The sequence below is a fragment of the Phasianus colchicus genome, chromosome 5 (assembly GCF_987193195.1).
Source record: "Phasianus colchicus chromosome 5, bPhaCol1.hap1.1, whole genome shotgun sequence".
NCBI lineage: Eukaryota > Metazoa > Chordata > Aves > Galliformes > Phasianidae > Phasianus > Phasianus colchicus.
The window spans coordinates 38,850,782-38,871,204 of NC_143440.1; the positions used below are offsets into that span (position 1 = coordinate 38,850,782).

General features: G+C 42.1%; 2 protein-coding genes across 4 annotated transcripts in view; one reads left to right on the top strand and one right to left on the bottom strand.

Annotated features, from left to right (window-relative positions):
• The window catches only part of ENTPD5 (ectonucleoside triphosphate diphosphohydrolase 5), a 20,145-nt gene extending 9,046 nt beyond the window's left edge, over nucleotides 1-11,099 (bottom strand). Inside the window, exons 1-7 of one of the 3 annotated variants that reach the window (XM_031593857.2) lie at nucleotides 10,579-11,099; nucleotides 6,368-6,639; nucleotides 5,066-5,145; nucleotides 3,462-3,605; nucleotides 3,010-3,085; nucleotides 1,911-1,946; nucleotides 936-1,024 (exon numbers count right to left, since the gene is read on the bottom strand). In XM_031593857.2, the coding sequence (XP_031449717.1) occupies nucleotides 936-1,024; nucleotides 1,911-1,946; nucleotides 3,010-3,085; nucleotides 3,462-3,605; nucleotides 5,066-5,145; nucleotides 6,368-6,639; nucleotides 10,579-10,652 (771 nt within the window). In that variant the 5' untranslated portion in view covers nucleotides 10,653-11,099. Of the gene's footprint in view, nucleotides 1-935; nucleotides 1,025-1,910; nucleotides 1,947-3,009; nucleotides 3,086-3,461; nucleotides 3,606-5,065; nucleotides 5,146-6,367; nucleotides 6,640-9,406; nucleotides 9,726-9,898; nucleotides 10,040-10,578 lie in introns of those variants that run through there. The other 2 variants (XM_031593859.2, XM_031593858.2) reach the window with 2 other exon arrangements.
• On the top strand, nucleotides 10,027-20,209 carry BBOF1 (basal body orientation factor 1). The gene is made up of 10 exons (XM_031593854.2): nucleotides 10,027-10,221; nucleotides 11,396-11,461; nucleotides 12,946-13,089; nucleotides 14,041-14,121; nucleotides 14,494-14,564; nucleotides 14,841-14,985; nucleotides 15,404-15,903; nucleotides 17,373-17,477; nucleotides 18,182-18,250; nucleotides 20,121-20,209. The coding sequence occupies exons 1-10, from the start codon at nucleotides 10,027-10,029 to the stop codon at nucleotides 20,173-20,175; spliced, it is 1,431 nt and encodes a 476-aa protein (XP_031449714.2). The 3' UTR covers nucleotides 20,176-20,209.
• Nucleotides 20,210-20,423: the final 214 nt, after the last annotated feature.

The window sequence follows — 20,423 nt, forward strand, 5'->3', positions numbered from 1 at the left end:
TCCAATGCCCGGTTCAGCAGGTGTTATCAGCACAAAACAGAGGGCAAGCCCAGAGTATTTGAGGCTCTGCAGAACATGATAAGGTTGCACATCAGGTTTCAACATGACCCACCATGACAGAACTCAAATATTCTGATATGAAAACCACGTGTTTAGTGGTCCCCAAACACCTGTTAGAGAATTTCCATTCTTGTAAGCAAAATATGTTAAACTACCTCAGAAATAGCAAGAGGGACAAAAACAACCTGGCAGTATGGAGGTACTGAATGCTGTAGCATCTTTCCACTGTTTAACATCCATGTAATTTTCCTATGCAATCTTCATACTTGGGTCCCAATTCAGACTTTCTAAAAAGATACAGAATTTCTGAAAAATTCAGCAGAGATGGGGAGATTCCCCACAAGGGACAAGAATTCTCCAGGAAATGAGAAGGAATGGGTAAGTAAACAAAGAGGGAGTAGCTGTGCTATTAGAAATAAAAACATTTGCTCCATTAGACAACAACCCCACCCTGCCATATTTAGTGAGGATCTGCTATCAGACTGGAATGGAAAAAAATGATAACTCAGAAGTCCCTAATTTGCTGTAATATGTAAGAATATTCCCTAAAAATATGCTATATTTATCAAATACAAAGTAATTGTCTACATTCATGGGGATTTTCCAGCCTAAGTCTAGAAAACAAAGGCTAATTCTCTTTGATTTTACACATTTGCTTTCTTTCTTTTTCCTGCCTACTTATCCAGGCTCCTTTGTTTGCAAGCGCCTATCAGCCAACTGCTGATGTCAAAGGGAAAGGCTGTGCAGATGTTCAGTACATCAGAGATGTTCTGCTTGTACCAGAACTGACAAAATGAGAGCACAGAGCCCAGCTGTGCCCAGGTCTTCCCACTGGCATTGTGGTCTCAACTCATATGCTTACAGCCACTCCTCACCTCAAACCGTGGCAGAAACGTGATCTGGGTTGAGGCTCCTCCCAAGTCCAGGGTCCCAGTAGTGTGCTGGTTATGGCCAGCCAGCTGCCCTGCAAACCACATCATGTTCAGAACAGCTTGAAGTGGCAAAATGCTATAATGCAGATACTGCATGTATGCTCAGGCAACCAACAAATTTCCACATCATAGCAATACAGGAAGGCTGAGGGGGCCTTCAAAGACAAAAGCCATCACAGAGAAATGTTGTCATAAAGAAGGTATTGAGAAAATTTCTTCTCTGACTCAAATTTCACATCCTAAGAGACAAAAGCAGATGAATGTTTGGATATACATGAAAAGCTGAAAGAAAGAGACATAGTATCCCCTGTAGAAGTTTGTCAGGGAGAGTGCATAAATTCTGTAATTACCATAGGTACTCATCAAGAACAGTAGGAGAATAAGGACATGTAGAAAGAGCAGAACAAAGTGTTATCATTCCTCTTCACCCAGAACAGCAATTTTTAAATTTTTTTCTTTGTTTGTTTACTCATTTCTACTAGAACACTGATTTTATTTTCTCTTTGCTAGATTGCACTCTCAGAACTTATCAGAGCATGTATGGCTAATGCATGCTGTTGCATCACGTTCATTGCACAGTTCCAAGTGAGATGAAGAATAGCGTAACACCCTGTTTCCCATCTTCTAACAGGTTAGTGGTACCATGCCCCGATATACATTACATTACAGCTTGCCAGTGCCTCCCAGTCCTGAGTAAATCCTGGCACCTTCTGGATCAAGATGCCGCCTTCTTGCTACAAGTGGGACTCAGCCTCTGGGACAGAGTCTGCCCAAGTCAATCCACTGCCTTAGCATTGTTGCCACAGTGGGTAGGAAAAGGAAGGTACAGCAACCAAGGCAGAGGAACGCACAGAGAGACCATCTCTGCAGAAGAAACTCAAGTTCGAATTTAAAGAGAAATTACACAGAATTAGCTACCTGTCAAAAAGTTCACAGTGATCCAGGCTAAAATTCCTGCAAAGAGTGAAAAAGGAAAAAAAAAAAAGTCACCACTGAATACTCCCATGACCTCTTGCCCACTCTTACCACCACTCCACACTATTTACTTAGTAATGATTTCCAGGTAATGTAATGTAATCTCTCTAATATTTTAGACATTAATTCAAACTTACAAATCAGTTAATATTACACATTATTGATGTATTAAAAGTTAATTGAATAGGATAGAAAGAACATTTGTAGCAGGTATGCAACTGTAGCATACAGAAAAGTCACACAGTAGCAACCACTAAAATGCTAACAGCTGCTCTTGGACTCCAGCAGCTGGCTTGATGATGGCATGATTATCACCCAAACACAGGCAAATGTGACAGTAGAAGAGGTGGGTTTTAAAACAGAACTTGGCAGAACTGACACTACACTGTGTTCTGTTATGCCCCACTGGTACTGCTCCCTGTTAATACCACACTTCTCCTTGACAAACACTTCATCTGTTAATCCTAGTGGCACACTGTGTGTTGCACTGTGCTTCATCGAACACTTGTAGAACTTTATGTTTTTTCTCTTTTTCTCTTGGCCCCCATGAACAGATTTTGCTCTTTAATCTTCCTCCATGAATTGGTTGCTTAAGCTTCGTGATAATTCTTTCTGCCTTCCCTGAACAACTTCTGAAAATTCACCATAATGAAATGTTCAGAATTGAACGTAACATCATGGATGGCTTTTATCAGACATCCATACAGGATTACCTGCCTGATCTCCAATGATATGTAGCCAAAATGCATCACTGGTTTGTTCTGCACTGCAAAATGATTTTTAAATAGTCACTAACTCCAAGCCTACATATTTTCTTGTATTTTAAGTTACTTCCTTTGTTACTTAACTAGCTGCACTTTTCCAATCTGATTTATTTATTTATTTATTTATTTTCACATTACTTATTTAGGTTACAAACAAGGCTACAAATCTTTTTCTTCCTTCCCTCAGTTTAGGTGAGCATTTCCCCTTCAAATTCACTCATTCCTGCTTTCCCTCCCATTCCTCTTTGCTTTCAGTTTTTCTTCCTTCTAAAACACACCTTCATAAGACCCATCCATGATGCTAACACTATCTTCTGGAACAAGGAATGGTGACTCCTCAAAGACTTCTTTCACCTGAAGAAAGAGAAAATGAGTCAGTTCCTTGGTCTGAACAGTCTTGCTCTGCTCTGACAATGACAGAGAAAAGCTTTCCTTTTCACTGCAGTAGAAAAAAAGTCAAGAGTGCGTGATAAACAAAATTCTTCCTCTTTTAAGAGCCAGTAAAGGAAGAGACGTATCCAAAGTCTCTCTCCCAGAGCCTTCTATCCACACCAGGACAGAGGATTTCAGGATCATGCAAGAAAATCTGTGAAGTCTGTGAGTTTCATGCTACTGTGGGATACCAGTTACTTTTCACAGCTGAAATTCGTGGATGGCAACAGACTGGAGAACTGAGCCAGGAAAGATGAAACAGAATGATAGTATTGTATCCAAAAGATGTTAGTATTACCTCAGAAAGTAGAGCTTGAGCTTTCTCCTCTGACAGTAAGCGCAGTCCAGCTGTGGCTTTTAACACTACTGGAGTCTTCTTCCAGAGATGAGGTGGCACAGCATCTATGGCCATGTCCAGCAATCTTTTGACAGATTCAGCACCCTTAAAGGAAGAAATTGTATTTCTTACAATTTTCCTACAGAAAATGCACCTCCTAACTCCTCAAAACTAGTGAAACTGGTATTCAATAGCAGAAAATATCCACGCCTAAAAGAAGCACAAAAACTGTGCTAGGCATCTCATACAAACCTTAAAGGAATACCTGCATGGAAGGTCAGATACATTCAGAGTTATATCCTAGGAGACAGAATTAAATTTCATTGTTTGTGGAAAATATTTTTGGAAAAGATGGAGGGAAGCAAGGGAACTGAGTATCCAGGCATCTTGTAGTATGATAAAACTAAGTGGTGCAATTACTTACTGAAACTGCAAAGGTCATGGGGGGACGTCTGTGGATTTCAGTAAATGCACATAAGAATTCCAAATGAGTCCATATGAAGTAGCCTAATTACAGTGACAGCTGTAGAGTGGTTACCGCATGAGGCACAGATATCACTGCTGGGCTCTCAACTATTGGCTCTCAACACTGCTCTAACAATTATGGTTTGGCATTAGCAATAAGCATTCTCCTGTGAAATTTCTAGAAATGTCTCGGTGATGATTTTTCTCTTCTCCTACCCAATAAACAAGACAATTTAGTGAAATCACAAGAGAACTCATCAAAGTTTTAAAAAAGAGCCATCTGCTCTTCCCCAGAGTTTCACACTAAAATTGTTGCAGCACTGAATGCAGCTGAGCACACTGAGAAATCTGAAGCTCCTCCTAAGGTAGCCCTAACTCCAGGACTGCTAAAGCAGGCAAGGCACAGGATCTAATATATCATTTGCCTGGCACCTCTGTTAGCTTGTGAATGAGCTTGCTGTCAGCAGAAGGGGTCTGGAAAATGGCAGCTCAGTTCAAGACTGGCTCTTTGTATCAGCATGATTCCTTTAGCTGTCTTTGCCCTGCTGCTCATTTCTGACTCCTGATCAGAGTGGCCTGAAAGAAGCGCACCACACATGAATTCGCAACCATATGCATTTGAAAATAAAGAGGGCTGCACCTAACTTCAATTTCTTACTGCAATTCTAAAAGTACTGATTAACATATCTGATTGTACATTATGGAACTGCCCAGCTTTATTTTTTAAAAACTCCATACATTAATAAAAAAAAAAAAAAAGTTCAGAGTCAGTAGAACAGAATTGCCTATACCAAAATCATTACTCAGCTACAACTGTGATGAAATATTCTCAAAGGCATATGATCTAGTTAGATATAGCATTTAAGCAATTAATTAAGCCATTGTTGCACTGATGAAATACATGAAGTAATAGCTTCCATTTTACTGTGTGGAAATTAACTCACAAAAGTAGAGCAACGGGTTTGGACAGCCAGTAGTAGAACCTTTACATTTTTCTTGACTCCCTGCATTGCAATTAGCAATATTTGAACTGCTTGGTAGAATGCAACTGATATTAGTAGAAAGAAGATCAACTGATGGGGAATGAAGGAGAGCCTTACCTTTTCAGGCTGATCAGCATAGGCAGAAAGACCTGGCTTCACAGACTCAAATATTTCCCCTTCCAACTCTGGAAGAATTTCTGCACAAATGAAACATTACATGAAACAATCAACAATTCAAATATATGTATATATATATATATTTTTAGCTTCCAAAAGGTTGTCTGAAACAATATTAAAGAGACTCTCCTTGATTTCCTTTGCAAATAATAAATCCCCGAAAATACACTGCTCCTTCATTTCAGAAACATACTTAACAGAACATTGCCCTTGTGTCCTCCAAGTTCATCAACAATTTATTATGATCATATTATAATTAGAAGGATGTTTGTTCATTATGCATTTGTAAGCCACAAGTTGTAGCAATGTAGCATGACTGTTGCCTAATCTTAACGAAATTTCTTTCCCTTCTTGTCCCCAAGCTAAGTGTGAAATATTAATTCATATTAAGGCACATACAGTCAGCTCCTGATTATTCTTAGGTGATTCATCCCATTCATAAACACAGGGAATGCTGAACAGAGCTGACTGGCCCCAGGCACTTGGCTGCAAAGCCAAACAAATCTGACCATTGCTCCCAGAGCAGCTTGGCTCTACCATGTATGTCTCAGTATTGCATATCATCTATAAGAGTTGGACGTTGCCCCAGCCCTTCCCAAAGAATGCTGAAATCATGTGAAGCCACACAGGTACTACATGCGGTCCTGAAGGGCTTATTAGCCTTTAACCTTTGCAAATTTGCTGGTTCACAGTACACAAGCTAATTCACCCTCTCGAATCCTGTTTAATGTGCAGCCAAGCTGGGTACCTCCATACCATGTCAGGTGTAGATATTCTGCAGTGTGCTGCATGTGCTTACAGTTCTGGAAACTGCCTAGATGGTTATAACTCTTTAATGTACTGATTTCATTTTGATATAAAATGTTACGTATACAGAATGTAAATATTTGTTGATATGATTCCAGGTAACAGGCAACTTGACAAAGGACAATATAAGCCTCTTCCCAATTCAATGGGACATTCCTTTAAACAACTGTGCAGGTGAAAATCTTCAGAAATTCAGAACTCTCCAATGTACCCAGAAAGAAACCTCTGGGTTTCTCAAGATGTGCAAGAAAGAACTTTTCACAGTGAAACACCACCATAAATGGCAATCAATAACACCCCAGAGCATGACCTGAAGGATATACAGGAGAAATCAATTGATCCCAAATTCCATATTGGTGCAAACAAAATCCTCTCATGTGAAAACAGAACCTGAGTCAACATATGGCAGGTGCACAGACTGACACAGGGTCTTACCTGGGCTCTTCTGCACAAAGGTATAAATGTGGATCCGGGTTCCAGTGCTTCCTGCATCAAACATTATGCCATAAAAAGTCTTGGCATTTATAGGGCACGTGTTGGGTGGAAAGAGATCCTGAAACCACATCTCCCTGTTTGAATGGGAAAAAACAGGGAACAAAGAAGAAAAGACCAGTGCTAGAAGGATAGGGAGTCTGGAAGATGTCATCCTGCCAGGATCACTTGAGGCAGTTAAGCGTGGGTCAACAGTCATAGAGCTGGTGTAGATCCTGTAGGGAAAAACAAATAGGAAGGAAAGTTACTAGGAGCCCTCTCCTCACCAAGTCTGTAGAAGTTCTGCCTGTACACAAATATTCTGCCCTTTGGATAGAAAATAGATTTTCAGCACCTCATCCACAAGTTATTGTTTACTGCATTTTGATGCTAGAACTGCATCTAAGTGTTTTGTTCTTTCACAGTAAAGATTTCTCCATTTCCCAAATGCAGAAGAGTTCAAGTACGATGTTTTCCCCAGTATTTCTAGCTTTTACTTTATTTGGGCATTTTTTTCTCCGCTTTGGCTTTAAAAGTCTCAAGTTTTACAGCTCTCAGAAACTCCAGGAAGTCCAAATACTATCTGAATAGAAGCACCATCAAAGGGGAGCTCAAGGCAGAGCCACTTTGCCCTGATATTTATATGCATGAGATGCTGTGGCAAAACACAAGTGTTATTCAGAGAAAGAGAATTTCATTTCTGGCTCTGAGCAGCTGCTGGGAAAGATCAGTGCACAGAGTGAAGGCAGCATCCTGGCCCCCAAGGGCTCCTGTGCTGCTCAAGAGGGACCAAACTGTGATGCGCACCTGGGCTCTGCCTCTCGGTACCTTTCTTCTCCCTTTATTTTGTTTCTTCACCCTTTCCTCCTGAGAGTTTTCATTCTCAGAATGAGAAAACAAAACCAAAACAGCATAGTTTTCCGGTGGCCCAGTCATCCCAAACACTCAGGTTGCTTACACAGCTCCTAACATCAGCTTCTAGTAAGCCAAGGCCCTTGGGTGAAATCAAGAGACTCAGTACTGGATATCCAGATACAACAACTATATCTCCTTTCTGTTCATGTGCATTTCTTTGCATAAGTTCTTTACTAAGAAACGCTAATAAGGAAAAGATACAGGCACAGAAGGGGTTGGCTTCATAACGGCATCTGGTTAAAGAGAAGGAGAATATGTAGCTATCTTTGTTGTTCACTTTTGAACAGCAGAAATGAGCATGTGGCCAGATATCCTACCTTGTGCAGTATCACCTGTATTGACATGCTCACACACAGAAGCTGCACGCAGCCCAGCATCCCCCAGACATGTGCTTACACACCCATTTGCTCACAGCACTGAATGTTCTGCACCATACACCTGCTCATCTGCTCTGTTCAAGCCCTCATATGCTTCTACTGCTAGCATTCAATTGTGTTTTAGTGATCCATTCAGCCCCACTTTCTCAGCCTCTCTAAATCTTTATCTGCAACCTCTATCCTATACTTACCCCTTCCAATCCCTAACCTCTCTTCTTCCCTTTCTACGTGAATTTGACATAGCTTCTATTTCCCTATACCTTTCACCTATGCCCAGAGAACTCACTCATCCTTCCCTCCCACATTCAACCCTTATACACCTTCCATTATTTCAACCTTTGTTTGTAATTACAGCAGAAGGAGATTAACTTTTACCCATTGTCACTAACCACATCACGCTGAGTCATTCTTTGAACGCCTTTCCAACTCATTCAAGCACTCAGCTATCTCCAGAGCAAACACAGAGCTCAGCCTGTTACACAAGGGGAACCTTGCTTATCTTCTGTGACCTTTATTTGATTGCACAGGATCCCCTCTGCCTTACAAACATGTTCTGAGAAGAGATTTTATGATTCCACAACGAACAGGCCGGCCATCCCTCTCTGACAGACCAGAAGGTGAAGCTGTTCAGGAGAGGTGTTGTTGTACAACGCAAGTATGTTGTTTACTAAACAACCACAGCTAAAACTGAGCACCTGCCTTGAGAACAAACCCCAGGGTCTTGTTACAGGCAGCACACGTGACACTTACATAAGCCACATGATCTCAGTTGATCCGAAAATATCTGACCAACTGCCATTAACACATGCTCTTCTTGCCAGCTCTCCTGACTGATGAGCCCTGGCCTCCCCTAAACTGCTCCTGTATGACATGCCTCTTCTGCGGCCCTTCTCAGCTATCCGGCACCATCTCACACTTCCCATTCTCCACCTCTGCCCGGGCTTCTCTCTTTCTTTCCACCTTCGTCCATCTAAGGTCCCCCCTCCCACCCACAGAAAATCCCACAACAGCACCTCAGGACCTCCTCCCTCGCCATAAAAGAGAAAAGCACACGGAGTCTCTCTGATGAGCAGTCCTGACCTTCTAACCATGTGCACGCTGGCACCCACCAGAAGCAGAGATGAGCAAGGAGAGCACGAGGGCAGCGCCAGCAGAGGGAGATGGCAGGGAATAACAGAAATGCCAGTGAAAGAGGAATTTGGACAGGGGGTCAGAAGAAAGGATGGATGGAGCGTCTTAGGGTAGAGGTAGGCGGGAGGGAGGGGATCAGCCACTGAGAAAGAAAAACACTGTTTCCAAAAGAGTTTCTCTCCACCAAGGTAAAATCCTCGCCGCCACCAGAGCACAGCAGGACAGATCACAGAATCACAGAATGGCCAGGGTTGGAAGGGACCTCAAGGATCATGAATCTCCAACCCCCCTGCCACATGCAGGGCCACCAACCTCCCCATTTAATATTAGACCAGGCTGCCCAGGGCCCCATCCAACCTGGCCTTGAACACCTCCAGGGACGGGGCATCCACAACCTCTCTGGGCAGCCTGTTCCAGCACCTCACCACTCTCTCTGTAAAGAACTTCCCTGATGACACGACGAACAAACAGCCGGGAGAAAGCAAGCGGAGCACAGGAGCGCGAGTGCAGGTTCACGCACGCGAGCAGCCGGGCGGCACGGCGCGCGGTGCCAAGCTGTCGCAGCCCGCCCGGCACGCACCTGCAGCGGGGCGCCGCTCCCCTGCCGGCTCCCGCCGCACCGCCGTCCTTCAGCGCGGCGTTCCGCTGCGGGCCGCGGGCGCTGCGTCAGGCGGGTCAGCGGGGCGCGGGCTCGAGTTTATCATTACTCGATAGGAGCGGCGAAACACGCTCGGATAGGCGCGGGGGACCCATTCGAGAAGTTGAAAGTTAACCGAGTTGGACGTTAGTCAAACATTGACCCGCCGCAGCGGCGCGGCACCGGGCTGCGCACTCGACGCCGACCGCGCAGCCCCCGGGGCGCCGCCGGCAGCTCCCGCACCGACCGCTCCCTCAGGAGCGCCGGCCCCCGCGGGTAACGGCGCTGGCGCGAAGGCAGCGCCACAGCCAGCGCCCGTCCCGCGCGGCCCGGCCTCGTCAGCGGGCAGCGCGGAGCCGACACGGCGGGGCCGGACGCGGTTCCCATGGCGACGCGGCGCCGTCCCCCCCCGCCCGCCCGCCGCCCCGCGCTCACCGGCAGCTCGGAGCGCCGCCGGCGCCACATCCCGCCGGTACCGCGCGTCACGCAGCGCGCCGCCCGGCGCGGGGGTTGCACGTCGCCGCCCGGTTTCCACGGCAGCGGGCGGTAACGGAAGCCGTGGAATGGAGGGCGGGCGGGCTCCGCCGTGGGAGGCGCGGCTGGCGGAAGCCGAAGCGGGCCGGGCCCAGTACCGCGAGGCCGCCCGGCTGCTGGCCCGGCGCAACGCCGAGCTGCTGTGCCGGCAGCGGCGCTCGGAGAGGGAGGCGGCGGCCGTGCTGGCGCTGCTCACGGAGCAGGGCCGGGAGAGGGCGGCGGAGGTGCGAGCCGGGCTGCCGGGGAGGGAGCCTCAGTGCCGCCCCGAGTCCGAGTGCCGAGGGCAGCGGCACCTCCGAAACGAGCTGAAACTACGTAGCTCGCTCCGAAACTAATGCCTCCTGTATATTTCCATGTATATTTCCATTTCCAAACTACAAACAGCTACGAAGAGCAGAATTACGCTATTTGATACGGCAAATTCTCAGCTACAAAACACCATTTTTCAACGTAGCCACTACCACTAGCTATGCATTTTCGCCAGCCGTGAACGAGGGCCTGCGTGCCACGCTCCTAAACATCTGCGCCAGCAGAGGTGACACGCTGTCACCGTTGCCACTGCCGAAAGGCACCCCCCGCACCTTGCCGTGCTTGCATCCACTGGTTGGTCTCTATTCAGCAAAGGTCGATGAATGCCAGTGTCGATGGGTGCCATTTTTTCTGCATGGAGGAAAAAATGGCACACTTTTGCTCCATCCGCCCTTCTGTGTCAGGCACCGATCTGTCAGACTGCCCCTCTGCTGCCATCTGTTGCGTGGCAACAACATGGAGCAGAATATTGCTGGGAAGGTTCAACCTCTACTGCCATACCACCAACATCCACGTCTGACCTCGTGGGTCAATAACATAAAAATAGGAGGCATTACTTTTGGAGCAGAACTCATAAATGATTAAAAAATTCTGTTTATTGAATGAGAAGGCACAAATCATCAATCCCCAGAACACTGATGGGGTTAAAGGGCAGGAGACAATGCTCCTGATTACACCCCATCCTTTTTTTTTGTAGCTGTCATGAGTAGTAGCTCTTACTCATCCCTTTTCCAGCTGCTTTACCCCCTTTTTTGAACTGCTTCTCAGTGCTGCACCACTGCCCAAAACAATAAGGAAGAAAATCCTCCATCCATGTAGTTTTAATTCTTCAGCAGGCTCACAGAACTCTTTCTGTCTAGTACAGGTGGGTTTTTATTGTTCAGGCTTGCACTGTTTCCCATGCTTAGCACAAACCAAGGGTGGTTCTTTCCAGTTTTAAGTATGCTTCAATCAGCCTGAACACTGCAAATGAGGACCTTTCTCTTTTCATGTCTTCTCATAACTGATTTTAAAGAGAAGAACACAGCTCAGACAACTCCTTTCTCCCTTCCCCCCTCAGGTAACATTTCTTGATTTCTATTTTCACAGACTGAGAAACTGAAGAAGGAGCTGATTGATTTGAAACAGCAAACACAAGAAGAGAACAGAAAACTGGTGAATGAACTTTTTGTCCTCAGAACAATGGGATCCACTGAACAGGCTGAACAGTAGTTCTGATTTTAGTGTGAGGAATAAGTTAGGGAAGCAAACTCTGCAAGAATATGGAGTGGAAAAGAACTTGAAGAAAAGAATGGTGATGTGGGAATTACCTTGTGACTCTCTTGTATTATTTTGGATAATAGGAATACCCTATTATTTGGATAATAGGATCAGCCTTGTAGAGCAGGACCTGGGAGTCCTGATGGATGAAAAACTGAACATGAGCCAGCAGTGTCCTCTTGCAGCTCAGAAAGCAAATGGTATCCCAGGCTCCATCAGAAGAGGGGTGGCCAGCAGGGACAGGGAGGCGATTGTCCTTCTCCACTCTGCTCTTGTGAGACCCCAGTAGTGTGTCTAGGTCTGGAGCCTCCAATATAACAAAGACAGAGTTGTGGGAGAGGGTCCAGAGGAGAGCCACAAAAATGATTAGGGGACTGGAGCACCTCCCCTACAAAGACAGGCAGAGGGAGCTGGGCTTGTTCAGCCTGGAGAAAAGAAGGCTGCGGGGTGACCTCATTGCAGCCTTTCAGTACCTAAAGGGGGCCTACAGAGGGGAGGGGAATCAACTCTTTGAAAGGGTAGATAACAGCAGGACGAGGGGAAATGATTTCAAGTTGAGGGAGGGAAGATTTAGGTTGGATGTCAGGGGGAAGTTCTTTACTATGAGAGTGGTGAGGTGCTGGAACAGGCTGCCCAGAGAGGTTGTGGATGCCCCATCCCTGGAGGTGTTCAAGGCCAGATTGGATGGGGCCCTGGGCAGCCTGGTCTAATATTAAATGGGGAGGTTGGTGGCCCTGCATGTGGCAGGGCGGTTGGAGATTCATGATCCTTGAGGTCCCTTCCAACCCTGGCCATTCTGTGATTCTGTGAATACTTTATAGTATCTGAAATAGTGTTAAGAACCAGCTGGGTAATGGTGAAGCCAGAGACCAGCAAAAACATGTTTCATTTTTGTTGAGTTAACAAATAATTAATTTGAATTCTTCTATATTTCTCGTTCATTCGTTTCTATTGAAGCAAAAATTCATAGAAAGAACTAAGAAAATTATTGTTCATTAACAGCCTGACTTCAGTAAGAAACACAGAACTGTGCTCATCTCCACTTTAAGACAGCATCTGCTGTGAAGAAGACTCCACAACATTTCTCCCATCCTCAGATACTAAAGAACAGAAAAGGATATGACTGATGTTCCAAATGCTGTTTTACACTTACTAGTCATTTCTAGGGTTTTTATTTCATTAGAGGGTTGGTAGCTTCTGCTGAGTTTGCAGGATTTCTGCTCATGATGAATTCTTTGTATTCCTTATTTTTCAAAACACTGCAGTTCATTGTGATTTCAGGTATTCAGTAGTGTGTGCTCTGTGTTTTATGTTACAAGATTTGATGGTTGGCTTCTCTCATTTTTGTTTCCTTCTTACTGATTATTTCTGAATTGCAGGAAGACTATTATACCCAACAAATAAAAGAATTGGAAGAGAAATTTCGGAAAAAAGTTGGAGAAATCAGCCAAATTCAAGTAGAATTGAATTTAATAAAGGAATTCCGCAGGGAGAAAGCAGCTATGGAGAAAGAGCTGGAAGATGTAAGTTTGTCATAAAGATGGGTAGTAACACTTACTGAAAAAGCAACCTTTCTTGCTTTGTGGTAACAGAGTTTGGGGGTGGAGAACAGTCACAACTGATCTACTAGACTGTTTTCTTTCAGCACAGTTTACAGAGTCTGAGGAAAAACACTAAGTTTGTAAAAGGCAAATTCTATAGCCAGAAATCGCATCTGCTGTAAGGTGTTTTGGTTTTTTTTTGTTTGTTTGTTTGCTTGTTTTTAATTTTTATTTATTTATTTTTAACAAAATCAATGTGGAATCATACAAGCACATATATGGATGCAGTAGAGGATTTAGTACATGTTTTGAATCTATACTACACATATTAAGTGGTGGTATTAACTGTGAAACATTTCAGCTGAGATAGCAAGCATCTCAGCTGACTGAGGAGATCCAGTGGGCACTTCAAACAACTTAAGTTGTCTTCCTGACTCATCTCACCTCATTTTTTTTCCAGCTTCAATGCAGGTCTTAGAAACAAAACAACATGCTTTCCATGGAGAAAAATGATTGCTCAGTGGCATTTAGTTTGTTAATATATAGCTGCTTTTAAACTAAGACATTAAATACAGTTAGTCATGCATTTTTCTAAGAATGCTTGATGGATTTCAGTCTTGATGACTGAATGAATAGGCAAACTAGATTCCTAAAACTAAGTATGAAACAGAATGATAGATCATATGTGTGAATGACTGACTGATATGAAAATACAGGCAAAAGTGAACTATGAAGAATAAGCAGAACAGCACCAAAAGTCAGATTTAAATGAATTTTAGAGACTGTGGGAAGATTTGTTGAGGACTGTGAGTAGTGCCAGGAAAGAGTACCAAGTACCTCCTTCAGTAGTTGCTTCTGCATTTTTTAATTATGAGGCTGAAATTAAAACACTGCTATTACAAAAGTTTTTGTTTTTGTTTTTTTTTATCACAGTTAAAGAAGAATATCAAGATCTCAAACAGGAGACATCAGGAAGAGGTTGTGCGACTGGAGAGGAAGTTTCTTGAAGAGAAGGTAAAAGCTGACAGGCAGTGAAAGAAACTTTTATTAGAAAGAAGATTTCTCCCACTGGTTATTCTGGCTTCTTTATTTCTGACAGCTCTTTTCTCAGCATTTTACAGTTCCCCATGTCAATATAAGTATGATGACTGAGTTGAAGGGTAGGTGCAGTTTTCAAAGGAAAGGCATAGGATGCCATGGTCCCAGAGAGGCACTATTCTCCACTATCAGGAACTTAAGTGCCCATGGAAGTTCATTCTTTTTTTATTGGTAAGAAGTTGTGCTACTGAAAGTTGTGTAGGATTTTAGAATTTACACTGTAACAGGTTTTAAGCTTCAATTCCAAGGGCCTCAAGCAAAGTTTAAACAGGCTTTTCTGTCTTTCAGAAAAGACTAGAAGAAGATGCTGAGAAGAAGCTAATGATGACAAGAGAGGCTGCTCGACATGAAGCTGTTTTGTAAGAAACTCTTTCCATTTCTGCTTTCCACTTTACTAAACCATTTTAGTGCTGTGTTCTGAAGAACTATTTGCCCATGTTACTGCATGGACCTTGAAGGGCAAAATCAGTGATGACTGAGGCTTCTATTTTAAATGTCAAGATGATGGCAACACTCACATTTAAACTATGAGGCTTAATTTGGAAATTAGGATGCTGAAGTAATGATTTTAATATTAAAAAAAAAGTATGAACGTTTGTGATTAAAGTTCATGGATTTTGTTTCACTCTGTCCAGGCAGCTGAATGGCATTGAGAGACAGGTTTTTAAAGAGAACATTCATCTTCATGGTGCTTCATCTTACCACCTGAAGGAGGCAACGGAGTTGCAGAAAATGAAACAGAAGTTAGAGGAGGATAAAATTCTTCTCTTACAGGAAAAGGTTTCTGTTCTGGTTTTATTTCTGTTTCATTCCATTCCCCTCCAGGAAGGGATCCTTGAAGTCCTGGAAACAAATGTAAGTGTACTGAGAATAACTTCTCCACAGCCAGACCTATCTGCAGCTATGAATTCAGAATTGGCTGAAGAAAGAAGAGCTCTGATTCTATCTTAATGATGGAGGAGGCTGAAGGGAGGTTTTCCCATAATAGTCCAAGAATAGGTCTTTCTGTAGTGCACACTACTCATCATGCCTTCATCTGGCTTCTGTTGCAAACGAGAAACTGACCCCAGAGAAATATTCACTCTCCAGTATGAAGGTGCCAGCATCTTGACTACACTGTCACTGCTGGGGGAAAAGAAAAACCTCCAAATTTTGTGTGAAACAAAAGCCCAAGTAATTTCTTCTTCTAATCTTTCAGGAAATCACTGAGAGTTTGATTAGAAAAAAGATGCTACAGATCAACAAGCAGAAAGCACAGATAGGAGATCTGCAACATAAAGTGGAAAAACTGGAGATGGCCTTATGTCACAAGACTAAAGAATCTGAGACAAAGACTCAAAAAACACAGCATCAGGCACTGATAGAAAACCAGGCTAGCATGGTCGAGATCAAGAAACTGCAGTACCTGCTAGAAATGAAGGATCAGGAGATGAACCGAGTGAAGAAACTAGCTTGGAATATCTTAAATGAGAGGACTGAAGTGGAAAGGTTCTTCCTGGATGCTCTGGAACATGTGAAGCGGGAGATCATAGCCAGTAGAAAACACTATAAGGAAATGGCCCAAGCTGTTTATTACAGGAAAATGATGGAGGCATGTGCAGGGAAAGAAGAATTTCCCAAAATCAAAACATTTAATAGCAACGTGAACAGCACAAATAGTGTGTACAGAGACCTAGAAGAAGCAGAGAAATGCTACTGGTATTTTAACATCAAAAACTAGTGCCTATCTTCCTACTGTACCTTTAAAAAATACAACAAAACCCCAAAATCTTTGTGATTATATCGTCTAGATTTGGAATACTTGTGGAGGCTGCTTTAGTGAGAATGACTATGAGGTGTTAAATCCTGTCAATTAACAATGCCTTTCTGGGTGCCTAATTACATTTTCTGTCATTATTTCAATGGATTAAATTGAATACAGGCTCAAAAGAGACCTTTTCATATTCTACAATGTGCTATGGAAGTTAATACTGAATTTTCAGTATAGATGTATTTCTACAGTTTCTTTTTAATAATTATTGTTGCATCTCTGGTCTTTACGGCTTATATAGGCATCATTCTCACAATGCTCTTTTCACTCACTACAGTTACCTACCAATACTGAAGCCTAAAAATTACATTGTTACAATCTTAATAGCTCCTTAGTATGCTGCTGGCAGTTTTAACTGAAGCAACCAGTAGATGGCAAGTACTCTCTGTTCAACTGTTTGTTCATTTGTCAGAGGCCCTTGGCTTTGCATTGTATTTTCAAAGCTTGTTTTCTTCAAGCTTCACAATAATCTATAAAGCGAGCCATTGCATGAAATATACAATGAGATCAGAATGAAGATCATACGCACTATAGTACTGATTGACAGGATTATGTTTGAAAATAAATAAATAAACCAAAATCTGATTTATAAGTATCCAAGAATTTGTATTAGGATGCAGCTTAGTTTAAATTGAGGCTACACATGCCACAGTGGCCAGTTTTATAGATCTCTAACCTCCTGCTACAAACTACAGCAATATCTATGCCCTTTAAGCCATTGAATTAGGGTCCAGAATAGCTGTTTGCATCCAGCTTTGGTGAGAGATCACGATTATACCACTCCCAAATAAAATGTTTGCTTAGTATGCACCAACCATTGAGTAACTCACTGATGTGCAATCAATTAGAATGCATCATTCAGCTTACCTTATCTCAGAAATGATACAGAAGTACCAACAATTTAAAAATCAGAGGGGAAAGTAGTAAGCAGAGATCTAAGGAAATTTCCCTTGGAAAGAGAGAAGGGGAAGACTGGAATTGATAATAAAAGTCAGTTACATGTTAACTCTTCTGTGTGTGAACAATGAAAAAGTAAGGAAAGGACAATGTACTTGAAATTAATACTTATCTGTACTAGCCTCCTTCCTCCCGGTATCTATAATCAATAACTGTATGACAGAAATAGAAGGTTTTTTTTTTTTTTTTTTTTTTTTTTATTCGACTTATTTAGACAGCCACAGATTTAGAAATTAGAAAGACAGTACACAAATTTATCTTTTGAACTTACATACTATGAATAGCTTAACAAATACAATGTATAGATAGATTTTAAAACACTTTCTACACATACAGAATGTATGAGAGAAATGCCTTTGACATTTTCTCCTAATCCATTGATCTTTTCTGTGTTTTTCAGGGAAAATACCCAGTTTAAAAAAGTAGATATCAGTGAGTTGACGTGGGAACAAAAAGAGCGTGTCCTGAGATTACTTTTTGCCAAAATGAATGACACAAATCTATGGTAATATTCTGTTTCTTCAGTAGGTGAATACAGAGCTTTATCTGTTACTTGAAGCTTGGCTGATAAAAACTCCAGAGCAGAGGAGGAGACTCTGCATCTACCATAAGAATCTAGCTGTGTTGCTTGGCGTAAGATGTTTTAACCTCATGAAAGAGGTGATATGTACCAATTTTGGAAGTGCACTTTTCTTCTTTAAAAAAAAAAAAAAATTAAACACAGTTCTGGTATATCTACTAAAGGAATTGATCAGGCCATTGGGAATCAGGAAGGAAATGGACCACATAACTATGATTGTGGTCAGTCATGGATAGTCTTCACAGTGGTAAAGAAGATTATCTGGACCTCTGCTAACATCAAACATGAAATAGTCAACCCTATATTTGTAAAGCCAGAGATAACTAAAGGGCAGAAACAGTACACAGTAGCACTGACCACAGCCTGTACGTATAATGTCTGCTTTGTGCTCTCCTCATTCACTTTTAATTGTAATGATTTTGCCACACAATACAGAATTCAATAGTGAACATATGTTCAACTCATATAGCTGATTTCAGATAGTGCATTGCAATAGCCCAATAGTGTCCTGATATTTCTGGCTTGCTGCTCTTTTTAGAAAATAAGGAGTTTGCTATGGGATTAGAAATCTGTTTGAGTTTACATCACCCTCAGTTGACAATAACTTTGCTGTTGTTTCTTCCTCACAGGAAATACAGGAGAGACCTGGCTACTTCAACTCCAGCTCCTGCTGATGCTAAAGAAGAAAGCATAGCTGGGTAAGACACTAAATTTTCCTACACTATTTAACATCTCCACAGTCCTGATAATGTAACTCTCTCTGTCATCCCTCCTTCTTCCGAAATAATCTAGTTTATCTGAAGATCTATATTTGTGTATATAGATATATACAAAGAAATGTACGTGTGACAAGTGAGGAATTTGTTACTTACTTTTATATTCCTGGTCATAGTGATCTTTTAGCAGGGGGTCGACTCAGCTTTTCATGACACACAAAAAGAATAAAAATCTCGTGCCATCTTAAAGCCTCTTCTTATCAAAAAAGCATCTTTAGTATTTTTAGAGAAAAAAAGTGAAAGGCTATGGTTGTACAGAGAGCCATATTTTCATCTAGAACACAGAGTTTTGATTAAATGACAAAATATATGAAGCTGATTTTGTATTCAGTATAGGATCACTTAGAGGCAATAGGCCTATGTGAAGTATTGTATAGTACTGCTGAACCACAGCCTGAACCACTGATTGAACACTTGGGGAAAGGACCCAGTCAGCCCTGGGAGCACAGGTGAAGGCAATTCAGCTGTGTGACCGGAAGGGGTGGAGCCTGGCTGCACCTCTCTTAGACTCCATTTAAGGGCTGACTGCTGCTGGGGAAGGATCTCTTTCTGGAGATCCCTTGTTAGTGGAGCTTTCCCCTGTGAACCTGGAATCTTCTGAGACTCTTCTGATACAGGTAAGCAATTTTCTTCCTTTCCTTTATAGCACCTTTCTATTGTGCCAATCCTTCTGTTATTATATCTCTGGTAAAACACCTTTTTCCATCACACTGATCTGTCCAATTGCTACAAGCGTTCATATGCCTGGTTTTCAGAGATGGAGTCAGATGTGATATGCAGCTGTTTATAATGCTCCACAGCAAGCAAAATCAATTTACCTGAAGGAATGAATGAAGAGGAGTTCTACCATGTTATCATGGAGCACTATGTCAGATATGAGGCAGTCAAACACTCACAACTTAAAATCTAACACTCAGGAACCAGATGAGTAGATAACATTCATAAATAGGAACCCTGGAGGGATTTTTATGGAAAGATGAAAGAGCTCCTTCTAAGAGGCTGACTACCACTTCCAGAAACAGGTGTGGAAGTGACTAGAGGCTTTTTTTGCACAGACAGGGAAAGCAGAAGTTGAAGGTTAAACTATTGAAATGTACATTGAAATGTACATTTTTAGGGCTTACACTGTTAAATAGTTTTGAGGATCTGCAATGTCCTCCAAGCAAAAAAAAAAAAAAAAAAAAAAAAAAAAAACAAACCAAGGGTTGACTATAAAATTGTGTTTTAATAAAGATTACAGAAACACGAAATCCTTCATTGAGATCATATTTTTGTATAACACAAGATATTCAGGCAGGTGAAAAGCCATAATAGCAGTGAGGTGAAGCATGTACATCATGATCAGTGAGAATCTGCAGCTTGATCTAAAAAGATGTTTAATTAACTAAAAAGGCAGATAAAAAAAAAAATCTGTATTCCTAGTACACTTAAAATCTGATTTCAAAATACTGTGGGAAATGCAGAGATCAGAAAGTAACACTTTGCACACAAGTGTTAAGGACTAATACAAGTGTGGAGGAAGTGCAGTGACTCCTGCAGATCTCCATCCAGCAGGCAAGCTTTATTATAAAGACTAATTTTGCTATCAAAGCTGAATCTCAGAATTTATAAAGGAAAGAGATTGTGTACTTTGAACAGAAAAGTCAGAATAGCAATACTGATTGGGAAGAAAATCAGTGATTTGAAAGCGAATAACTGTAGTACAGACTACTACTTTATATTCCTTTCCCAAGTATATGAATGAATGTCAATGTGTTACTAGTGATTTACCTAGAATATTTTATCTTTTCAGCACAGAGAATATTTCTTCCAACCAGATATTCATTACACAGCAGGCTGAATTATGAGTCATCATCTTCTGCAGTAATCCTTATGTGTATCCAGATGTTAACACTACAGATAGAGTAAGGCAGCAGTACATATGGCATCAACAAGAACAACTTCCACAGCACTTATGGACTCATCTGGAATTTTCACTTTGGGAGTTAGCTTGTGAGCAAAGCTGCATTTCTACATCTTATCTGTTATGCTGCTGCTTTGACTGCATATTTGCAATTCATCTAACTATTTTCTTTCCCCTTACAATGAAGACTTG

Coding starts and splice junctions, on each gene's coding strand:
- BBOF1 (XM_031593854.2), top strand. CDS start 10,027: ATGGAGGGCGGGCGGGCTCCGCCGTGGGAGGCGCGGCTGGCGGAAGCC. Junction 14,122..14,493: donor GGAAGTTTCTTGAAGAGAAG/GTAAAAGCTGAC, acceptor TCTGTCTTTCAG/AAAAGACTAGAAGAAGATGC. Junction 14,565..14,840: donor GCTCGACATGAAGCTGTTTT/GTAAGAAACTCT, acceptor CACTCTGTCCAG/GCAGCTGAATGGCATTGAGA.